The sequence below is a fragment of the Haliotis rubra genome, unplaced genomic scaffold (assembly GCF_003918875.1).
Source record: "Haliotis rubra isolate DU_JTF1 unplaced genomic scaffold, ASM391887v1 Scf303, whole genome shotgun sequence".
Classification (NCBI taxonomy): Eukaryota; Metazoa; Mollusca; class Gastropoda; order Lepetellida; family Haliotidae; genus Haliotis; species Haliotis rubra.
The window spans coordinates 1,212,308-1,224,468 of NW_025766973.1; the positions used below are offsets into that span (position 1 = coordinate 1,212,308).

The following is a 12,161-nucleotide window of genomic DNA, read 5'->3' on the forward strand; positions in this document are numbered from 1 at the left end:
CGTGAACAACGGAACCCTGCTAGTGGCTTACGTCCCGACTCAGAGACGTAGCGTAGTCATCAGTCCCACTCGCCAGTATGGCAGCCCATATGCTATCGGTAAACCGGGCATGCAAAACGTTGTATTGCAGTTGGTGTCTGAATTCGAAGGCGTGGTCAAGATCCTGGAGAGTCTACCGGCGAACTCAACACTGGTCATCCAAGTCTACCTAGGGGAACCATCGCGGGATGATGTCGAGATCGTGAAGGGGGTCAAACTCCGGTGGGGGAAACAACACCAGTATCACGTTTGCAACGTTTACGTGCGGGTGGGTGTCGACTCCAAAACCAGTCTGCAGGGTGTCACCGTGATCGTAGAAGACACGATATCACTAACCAAGATATTCCTACCCGACAACATACACTTCATGGGGTTGAAGTGCACCCCTGAACTATTATCAGAAAACCAGTTGGAAATTATATCGTAATAGTATTATAGTAATGTCTTGGCTTCGCCCCAACACTACTCTTAACGACCTAGGGGACACGGAGGGATTCGATCAGCCTGGTGAGGAAGACACCTTATACATCCTGCACTTCAAAGACAACGTGTATAGACGGGTGCCGTTAACAGATTTTAAAGATCCTGAATGGTTAGCCAACTTAACCCTCACCTCACCTTATATCTCCTTGAAAAAAAATAATACTATCTCCGAGATTAAGAACAACAGCATATTTCTAGGATCGTTTGTTCCGGAATCTAGTGTACGAGTCCTACCAATACCAGACTTCTCGGGTAACATGTTAGTTTCCAGTGAGAAGGTAAAGACAGAGATCAAATTTCTCAGTTACCAATTAAATAGAAGTGTCGCGGAAACCTACACATTAATCATAGACGTCTATCTCGGAGATAGCCCGTCGCCTGGGGTGTATATTTACATTACAGAGGATATGGTGATAAATTGGGAAGACAGGTGTAATAACCAACGTTGTCGTATTACTAAGGTATCGGGAAACGACCCTTTAGCAAGCCTTGATGGAGTTCGTCTCTTTAATGGCCTTCATTTTAAGACCCTGCTTTTTTACACGCACATTAATCTAAGCATTATCAGCTTTAAGTACATTAATCTAAGGTTAAATGAAACCCAATTAAAATATCTTTCGTAATATATATTATAGGATGGGGCTGTACCCAGTCGTAGAGGAAGTAGCGAAGACCCTGGAAACCGTAGACGGGTTCCGCTTGAGGCAGTTATGTGATGTAAAACGTCAACTAGAACAAGACCGCGACACGCGGACAGCACTATATAAGAAGTACCATAGAGCTTTCAATGCGTGGACGGGACTGATACTGCCCTTATGGCAACCAGCATGGGGCTAGGGGCGGCAGGTGTTGGGTTGTTAGCTACCATCGTGGCTGCACCTATAGTGCTAGGCATTGAAATAACAGCTGGGGTGACAGGGGTGTTAGGGTTGGTGCTTAAGTTTGCATCCCGCAGACTGCATCGTAAGGCGTTGAAACACACGACGAGATCAGGGTTCTGGCCGAAGCAAAGCTGAACATGAGAAGTGAGCGTATTTCCACGGCACTCACTGACAGTAAGATCTCGGAGGAGGAGTTTCGTTCAATCCTCTCTGAACTCACAAAATATGACAAAATGAAACAAGAGATTCGGTCCAAGTCTCGTAAGTCTTCTATCAGCGAGGACGAGAAAAAAAAGTACATAGAACAGGGGATACAAAAAGCCCGGCAAGACTTTATTACGAACACCAAAGAGATCATAGGCGATTCACATTAAACTGTTTCATCGATGTCAACGTGACATAGTGCCACGTGTGGGCGGGAAATCAACGGGGGCTCAAAAGTAGTAGATACAATGGTAGCAAGAGCTAAGGGTCCGACCAAAGCCTTATTTGGGAAATAAGGCTTTGCAGAGGCTTTTGTTGGACTTGGTCCCGGACAGTCATTGTATCTACTACTATGCTAATTAACATTACTATAAAAAAGCCCGATGTAAGGCGCCTAAAGGGAAGTAGAATACGAAACTAAATGCCGTGAGAGAAGCTAAATTCAAGGAAGTACTAAGGAAATTAGCGGATTGTAGTGGGGAAATAGTGCAGCAATTATTGAAGTTATGTAAACTTACGTAGAAAAATATAGTACAATAGGAAGTGCAATAGTACGCTATGGTATAACAATGTTGATGTAGTTATGCCTAGAAAATAAATGAATAACATACGTACGACTTGTTTCTGCACAAACAAAAACATTAATATTTACATTTTGCGCGGAAACAACACAAGCAAGAATGAATTATATTTATTATAAATGAGATTTATTATACATGAATATATATATACTCACAGAATAATTTGGCACATAATTGGGAGCTGGCTCGGTTGCTACTTACTAAATATTTTATAAGATTGGTTGCAGGGGCGACAACCCGAGATGGAAGCAATGGCAGGGGCCGAGCTGACCTGACAAAAGCGTAATGTGCAGAGGCAGTAGCCAACCTGCACGGGGTGAAAATGGAAGAATTTGATTTATAAGAACTGAGGGATATATTATGAATTAAACTGGCCCAAACGAGGTAGCAACCTAGAGCACCCAATGATTAATGCTTATACGTTTTTCTGGGAAACCGATAAAGCTGAACAATTTAGAGAGAACCTATGGTCTGATCATGTTGATAATCATTACTTGATAAATCAGTTGATTACGCATTCACAAAAATATCATGACAGCATTAAATATCTCACTAATGCTCCCAGTGTATTATTACTTGATAAATCAGTTGATTACTGATGACGCCATTAATTATATCACTAATGCTCACATTTTAGCTGCGGAAAATATGAAAAGACAAGATTGGCACATCAAAGAAATGTCAACAAATGGTATGATATGGCATGTGAGAAAGTTGTAACTAAACGATGTAAGTTATTAAATAAGTTTAGAAAATCGGAATATAAGAGGTCATTTGAAGAACATTGTCAGATAAGAAATGAATATAATGCAGTGTGTAAGCAAAAGCGACTTGGCTACTATAAAGAAAAGCGGTTAGACATAGAAAATAGCATATGGCACTCAAAAAGGTTTTAGTTTGAACTGAAAACTTTGAACAATTCTACCGTAGCAAAAAAATACCCAAACAATATTTGTACGAATGAGTGGCATCGACATTTTCGAAATCTTTTCAACTTCGAAACTGAGAATAACACTTTGTCAACATCTCCTGACAAAACATATGGTGGATTGTCCTATTATTAGGGAATAGATTTTGGACAGCATTAAATGCTTAAAACCCACTAGAATTATTATTCAATATAATATTTGAAAATGGTACTTTTCCAACTAGTTGGACAATCAGGATTTTTGTCCCGGTCCATAAGCTAGACAGTCTCGATAATCCAAATAATAACAGAGGCATTAGTCTTTTGAGTATTTCTAGGAAGGTTTTCACTTCTATTATTAACACAATATTAGTAATTTGGAGAGAGGCACTGAATAAAATACATGAATCTCAGGCTGGATTTAGACATGGATATACGACTAATGACATTATGTTTATATTACAAAGTATTATACAGAGATACCTAAACAGCAAAGTCGGTAAGCTCTATGCTCTTTTCGTTGATTTTGAAAAAAGCATATGATTCAGTGGACAGACAAAAGCTATGGCCTATTTTAATACCCATGCTCCAAGTACGAAAACGAAAATAAGATGATTCATAATATCTATGAAAATGTTAACGTTTGTGTTAAGAAAAACAATGAGTTCTCAGATTCTTTTGAACTACAACTCGGGGTAAGACAAGGCTGTATATTTAGCCCATTTTAATTCTATTTTTCATAAACGAATTAGCAACCCAAATTGAGAACACTTGTGATTATGGAATACAGTTACACCCTGACTTAGTACATATTTTTCTTCTGTTTTGCGGACGATATCGTGCTATTCTCAAGCACTGTTGGAGGTTTACAAAGAACTTGAGATTTATTGTGACAAATACAAATTAACTGTAAATAGAATGAAAACTAAAGTAGTAGTTTTTTTAAAAAGGGGGACGTTTGTTAAAAAAGAGAAATGGTTGTATAAAGGTAATGAATTAGAATGCACCATTTCGTATAAATATTTGGAAATGTTTTTCAGTAATTGTTTATCTTGGACAACACATCTGAATTACGCTTGCTTGCAAGCACAAAAGGTCCTGATTGGTATCTTTAAACAATCAAATGTACTTGGAGACATAAATTTAAGTTCAGACTTTAAAATATTTGATGCAAAAAGTAAGCCAATTTTATTGTATGGGGCTGAAATCTGGGGTTTGAATTATTACAATGATATCTAAAGAGTTCAATTGAAAGCAAGCCATGTAAAATATTCCCTGGTGTTAAACCCAATACAAGGAATATAATGGTGTATAGAGAATGTGATAGATATCCGATGCACTTATTTATTTACCAGAGCTATAAAATACATGTTAAATGTATTGAGATGCCTTCTTATAGGCTACCAAAGAAATGTTACAATATGATGTTATTCGATAGAAATGGACACACAAATTGGGTTTCTTCTGTAAATGTTTGTATTATAAGATGTTTAAATTTACTTTTGACGCAGATATTTATCTTTCATGTGTAAACGTAAAGCTGTTTAGGAGAGCGTTAAGTAGACTGATGTATTCTTCACATGATTTTAATTATGGCAAGTGGAAGACTTAAAACTGTCAAAAACGAAAATAAAATTTTGCAAACTTTGTGATCTTAACCAAATAGAAGATGAATATCATTTTCTTTTAATGTGCCCTGCTTATAATTCCCTGAGAAAGGTGAATATTAAGAAATATTATTTTGTCAATCTACACCTTTATAAATTCTCAGCATTTTTAAATAATAAAAACCATAAAATACTTCGAAACTTGTCCATGTTTACTTACTATACCATGTTGTTTAGAGCAGAATATATCTCAGAACACAATGTAAGCTACCCTTGATTATCTTCTCTTCTTCATGTGCATTACATGTGCGTGTAAATACTGTTTGCAAATGTATTGTACTACAGGCCTGTGGCCTTTCAGTACCGGAAATAAAGACTTGGTACTCCACATGTCAGTAGATAATTTTCTGACTATCTGATTATTCCGTGTTCGTTAAGTCTGATATGTCAAAAGTGAGAGTTGATTATTCATGTATACTAACGGAAAAAGTAATTGCATAACATATTGCATAAAATAAAGGTTACTTGAATGGTTATGAATATAACCCTAAATAAACATGTAGTAAAGCACTCTGCATGAAATTTGATGTCACGTATCACGCGTGGCACGTGCACTTTGCGCACAATGAACATACTCACTTTTTGCATGTGCTTTGAAGTTCACACATATGATATTGAAGAACGGTTGATTATTCTCTAGCCTCTGTTTTTATGGGAAACACGTAATGTCAACCTAAACAGCCCGTACGTCATGTCACGGCTTACAGAAAATCAGAGTCTCCGCGCCGTGGGTATAATGGAGACTGGAATGGCCCAAAATGGAGTGGCCAGACATTTTGGTGTCCAGCGAAATACGATTTCATCTCTAGAGACGTTTTCAACATAATAAGACAAGAGAATTGTCTCGAACCGGGACTCTAATGCTTGTGTTGTACCACTATAATGCTTGTGCTGTACCAATATACTGTGCTGTACCACTCTACTGCTTGTACCGTACCATTCTACTGCTTGTACCGTACCATTCTACTGCTTCTGCTGTTTCAAGATACTGTTATTTAATGTTAGATGCTACTTACATTTATATAAAGCTTTGCCCACCAAACCAATGAGCGAGGAAATGAGCACCAAGATGGCAACACCTGGAACCATATAAACTGAGTTCTAAATATTTAATTATAAATGATTGAATAGAGACCATATTATGTACAAACCTTTTTGCAAGAAAAAATAGAACAGAAAAATGATAAACATTCTCATCACACTTAGATAATATCATATAAATATCATAATCTATAATTGTATCACTTCAAAGAAAATGATTAAATGTTCATTACAACACAATAAACTACTATGGTCGTAAACTCCAGTAGGTTTCCATTAACAGATGACGCAACAAACCTTGTTTAGACAGACAACCTCTTTGTAATTCTGTGTACAGAACGAGCCACACTCAAAGACAAGTCTACTCACTTTTCAACTTCTTCACAATCTTCATTTCCAACTTTTAGAGTCTTCACGGAACAGCCTTGTAGGTGCCTGTAAGAAAAGTGGCTAAATTAACGAGCCAAATATCCATCTCAGGTGTGTACATATTATTCTTCACTGGAAAGCTTATTACTTGCATATAGACCCTGACGTAGTGACTAAGGTCACGTGACCTTCACCACCCACCCTGTCCAAAAACATACTATTAGGACTACCAATTTCTCTTTGAATATATAAATCCTTCAAAGTTTTTGTCAAGATTGTATCACCAGTGGTGTTATAGACATAGCTTGAACTGTCGTTATGAAATTAAATGACCATAAAGCAATGACAAACACCTTGAATAATAGTTTTGTGAAAACTAGCTTTTCTGGAAATTCAAAAATCAATTTTCAGATAACAACGTGAGATGACTTAATATTGCTGTGCCTATAGAAAGACAATAGAAAATGAAGTAATCTATCAAATTTCATTACTTCAGGGCCAATCAATTCAAATTTTGCAATGAAGAAGAGGTCTTAGGATTGAAGTCTTTGGAGAAGTGTCATGATTTTACGTCTGATATAACAGTGACAAGTCTTTAAAATCTGACCTAAACTGCTTGACAAGCTAAGTTAATGCAAATAACTGTTGATCCATGATATGAATTGAAGTGAATTGCCTTGAATGTCGTTGACCAAGCTTTGTGGTCATGCCTGGACATATTTTTCATTCTTCCGAAGAAAGTTTCCCTTTCAGATGGTTTGTGTTCCTCCACAGGGGTAGCTGCCTTTTCCATTAAGTGTACGAATATCAAAATTTGTATTGCTGTTCTATGAGTCGACCTGTGAAGATCCAGGTTAGAATTTGATCTTCAGTAACCCATGCTTGTTGTTAGAGGCGACTACCGGGATCGGGGGACACCAGAAATGGGCTTCACACATTGTACCCATGAGGGGAATCGAACCCGGTTCTTCGGCGGCTGCACACTGACGTATCAACACCGAGCTCTGCATGTCTTAACGCATAAGTGTTGTCTGGAGCCATATATTGAACATTGCGAACACTATCTGATGCCTGCACAAAAACTGTCAACACCCACAGACAAATATGTAAACATACCGAGCCGACTAGCTCTCACACCCAAACACCGAAACCTGTCCTAGACAGTTTAAATCTTCTCACAGAACACAATATGACATCACAGATACCTTCCCCTGGTACCTACATGCAGACTTCAATTCCACCCCAGATGAACTGGGGACCCCAGTGTTCATCACAGTTATTCCCAACCCCAGGAGTTATACACGGAGCTACCCCCATGACTCAGCCCCAGGTTCACTCCCAGTACCTACAAACCCACCAACCCTCGCAGTATCAGGACATGATGGATAAAATGAATGTTATGATCCATAAACTGTATAAGCTCGACGCTGTTGAAAGTGCAGTTAGTGACATCAATTAAAAAATGAATCAACTTAGCTGTAGACTTGACAAGACTGATGAGACAATAAAATCACTGCAGGAAAGTGTACAGTTCATCAGTCTAAGTAAACTTAGGCTCAGTATTATTCCTTACACTGCTATACTGAGTCTAACAAAACCTAGTAGAAGGTCGAACGGTTTTAACCAATCAGACAACGACTACTTGTTAGGGTTCGGCGGGACTTACAAAACGGTTTTTGAATTTTCTCTTCCCTGGTCGCTGACACTGATCTATCAACAAACGAAAATCCGCATAAAACACAAATATTTGACCTGCAGTATATACACTTATGGGTTTCTAATGACATGGTTACTATTTGCTTATATGTTCGCAAGATGACATCCTTGAATATTGACAAAAACGCTTTTGTTTACTCATTGCGTGTATCACTCGGAAGCGATAGTGCGGAAAATAGCATTCGGAATCGTTCGAGTTTTTTAGGTAAAGGTTCAAACGGTATGTGCGAATGTTAACTTCCGCGATTTGGTAAGCTGTGTTCTGACTGGTCAGTCCAAAATGTTAGCTGACGCGACCTTCTACTAGGTTTTGATAGACTCAGTATAGCAGTGTAACGAATAGTACTGAGCCTAAGTTTACTTAGACTGATAGTTCATGAGCATTAGATATGATGAAGTTATTGAACTACAGAAGAGTATTCGTTCAGCTACTGAGTCAATGAATAAACAACATACAAATGATGTAAATTGCTTGAAAGATCAGAAAAGACATTGAGTGTATAGACAATTTATCTAGTGATCTACATCAGGTTCGCGAGGATATGCTAGATCTCCAGTGGAGAGAAATGAGGAACAACCTTACATTCAGTGGGACCAGCAAGGAAAATGTTGAGGATCAATTGTTAACGTTTAATAAAGAAAATCTGAAAACTGAAGAGAAAATATCCCTGGATAGAGTGCACCGTCTCGGGTCTGACCTGTTGTCCAGGACGCGCCCATTATAGCGCGCTTCACGCACTTCAGGCAACGGGAGCTCGTGAAGAAATCTGCGCCACTCAACTGAGGGGTACCAGCATTGGAGTGAATGAAAAACTACCGAGGGAAATGAATGAGTGAAGGAAGAAGTTAGTCCCTCTCTTTAGACAAGCAAAGAGTAGGGGTGAAAATGCCAGACTGGTAAGAGACAAACTGTTCATCAACAATGAAAGGGTGTACGCGGATGATCATGGTACTGTCAATCACTCCCATGTTTAGGTGAGTCGACGAGGTCATCTCCATCCCGAGGACCCTCACTATATCACTGGAAAAAAATCCACATTTACAAGCTTGGAAATGTCTTGGAAAGATGATGTTTCCAAGACATTTCCAATTTTGGAAAGATGATGTTTCCAAGACATTTCCAATTTTGGAAAGATGATGTTTCCAAGACATTTCCAATTTTGGAAAGATGATGTTTCCAAAAATTTCTAATTTTGGAAATGTGAGATTTCCAAGTTTGGAAATATCCGCAAGGGGAGATAACTGGTGGGTGATGGTAAATTATTGTTCTGCATGGGCTAATTGCTATAGTGGCATGGGGGCGGCATGAGTGTTTCATGGGGGGCGTTATGGCGACTGGCGGTAGTCTTTGATGTTTGGTGTTGTTTTAGTAATGAGTGTTTAAGGGATTAACGAAAGGATTATCGACTTGACTAGTCGAAATTGCAGTGGTGAACACATTTTAAATGTTCAATGTTTTGGGTGAAAAGTGAATTTTGTCACGTTTAGTTTAAGTATGTGTCATCGTAAGCATATATCTAGTGAGTGAGAGTTAATTTCGTACAAGGGCCACCGACCCGTTATACAATTATAAAGATGACAATACAATCCAGTGCCATATATAATACTGAGCTGTATGCTAACATGTACAATGTCTCATTTAATCTTATACTCTATATTCAAAAACTTCGCTCTTATTGTCAATGCAAGAAATATAAACTTAGCAAGATTGTTAACAGTTGTAGAATTGCAAGACAATAACAAGTTGATAAATTTAGTTTCACATGGATTATTTATGTAGTATTGTGGGAGCAGGCTGTTTCTCAGATCACAGTAAAATTAACATTCAATAAAGAATTGGTACTCTGATTCAATGGTAAGTACAACACACAGAGGGCAGAATCGCTCATGTTGTTTTATATTTACTTTTCGCCCATATTCCAACATTAAAGGATGGTCTGAACAACCAAACTTACTCAAAGCAAAACGAATCGTTGCGTTGCCCTCCTAGGGGGTCGAGTGATGGTGTCACCATGCACTAATTTCCACTGGACCCCGTAGTTCGTGCTAACTGGGTTATGTTTGTGAGTGCGAAGCGAGCGTTGTGGAAGCTTGGAACGATATCTTAAATGTGTTCAGATCGCTTCGCGGAAGTTAAAGAATCAAAACTACTTACTAGTTGTAGTACAATAAATATATGATTGATGACCAAAAAGATTTTCCATGACACAACTTGAAGCATAACGATTTCTTTCTCGGAAGCGAGGTTGTGGTGGAAGTGACAATAATATTGTAAGTAGTGTTATATTGACACCCACCTCGCCTCCACGAGAGAAATTGTTATGTTATAAGCTATGTCATGCAAAATCATATTGGCCATCAATCAAATACATAATTTGAACTCGAGGACCTACATGACTCCGTGTCTACAGAATGTAATTCTACACTTGTGGATTATAATATTCATGGATTACGATATGGATGGACTTATTGCCTGAGGTAAATACAACTTTTCCCTCTATACGTGAGCTTACCATGGCCGACATGAACTCTTCACAGTATTATCAAACACAGAACCCTGATCCATTGGATTATAATATTTTGAATGAACTTAATGACATTATAGGTGTTAATGACAGGAAAACGTGTGAACAAAAGCTGGTCGATTCATATGTCGATGATGATGAAGGTTTGAACCATATCAGACAAGCTATATATGATATTGCTAAAACTGAGTGTCGGGATTTTCCGGAGGGAACTCTTGTGAAGAGGGTGAAAAGAAATGGCCAGTCAAAGTCAATTGCAGAAAAGTATGCATCTGACGTGTATCTACTGTATAAGTTCTACAAGGGAGCTATACAGTCACATGTTATACAGACTGAAGTTCTGAGCAGGGCTAAGTCGGTCCAGCCCAAAGTTCAACATGAATTAAGTGATATGGATAAAGATATTGCCTCGCAAATGCTATCTAAGATGATGTGTATTCATGAAGATATGATAAAGAAGTTTGAGTCTGTATGTAAACAATTAGAAACCTTTGAGGAAAAATATGATAGAGACATGATGCAGCTGATTGAAGCCTATGATAGAAAATCTGACGAGGTCAAGTGTTGTAAAGAAGAGATAACTTCTCTTTGCCATAGTGAAAAAACTCTCAAGTCAGAAGCTGTGAAATTACGCAATCAGATAAAGCAGAAAGACTTAGAACTGAAAGACACAAAAGATAGCCTAAATTCAAAGCTCAACTCCATTGAAAAGTGCGTACGAGCAGTTGAGGGCAAAATGGATTGCGTAAGTACAAGGCACAAGCTACTGTATTCAGAGGCCCTCAAGGATACAAGCACTGATGTAACCACGCCAAGCAAGACGACAATGGAGCCCAGGGATAGTCAATCAAGCCCTGTCAGCACACCCCAGCCATTCAATGATGACGTCACAGCGGAGACCCAGACAAGCTATGGTATCAACCCTCCTGTGGACACTGGTACAGTAGATTACGTCACTAACAACCAGTACTCCTCACACACGAGACGAAACCAATCAACAGACAGAAGAAACGTAACTTTCACTAACCACTGGAAAAAGTGTTTCTCAGGAGTATCCAGAAATAGAAACAAACGGTTTGTACTGAGTTATGTTCGTGCTGATGAACCTTACGAAGTCGTTAAAGACGCCATCTGTGAATATGCCAAAGAACGTGGCGTTAACGTCTCCAATACCAGGCTGATGAAACATTGGGAAGGGGGACGTAATCCAACATACACCATCAGAATAACAGTGTCAAGACGATGTGCGGATATTATATATGACGACGAGTGCTTCTGGCCCGAAAACGTAAACTGCAGGGACTGGATTCCAAACAGCGATTGGTACACTGACGACATTTCTGAAAAGCCAAGACAATGAAGCACACAAGTAGGGCGTGGTGTGGAGTTGTGTATATTCTCATGGCAGCTTTCAGTGTAATAACGTGGAATGTACGGGGTGCTAGTAACTGTTTGCCCCATCTCAAAACAAAGCTCGATGGCTGTGATGCTCTATTCATTAACGAACATTGGATGAATAAGTCTGAAATATCAACACTGCTCGATCTACATGACTCTTTTAGTGTATACTATAAGTGTAGAACTGACCATTCGTCACAGAGAGGAGCAGGTGGTGTTGCTCTGTTTATCCGGAAAACATTAAACAGCTCTGCGCTCTACGTATCAGAGAGTGAAAACATCCTTGGTGCAAAGGTGACTATTAACGGGAGCACAACATTTATAATTGGCACCCGACTTCCGTCCACAAA

The 12,161-nt window shown here is 38.8% G+C and overlaps 1 protein-coding gene across 2 annotated transcripts in view; it reads right to left on the reverse strand.

Moving 5' to 3' along the window:
• Positions 1-6,237, reverse strand: part of LOC124282815 — a 44,182-nt gene extending 37,945 nt beyond the window's left edge. Inside the window, exons 1-2 of one of the 2 annotated variants that reach the window (XM_046718849.1) lie at positions 6,173-6,237; positions 5,779-5,841 (exon numbers count right to left, since the gene is read on the reverse strand). In XM_046718849.1, the coding sequence (XP_046574805.1) occupies positions 5,779-5,841; positions 6,173-6,197 (88 nt within the window). In that variant the 5' untranslated portion in view covers positions 6,198-6,237. The remainder of the gene's footprint in view (positions 1-5,778; positions 5,842-6,172) is intronic. The other variant, XM_046718850.1, reaches the window with a different exon arrangement.
• Between the last annotated feature and the right edge of the window lie 5,924 nt (positions 6,238-12,161).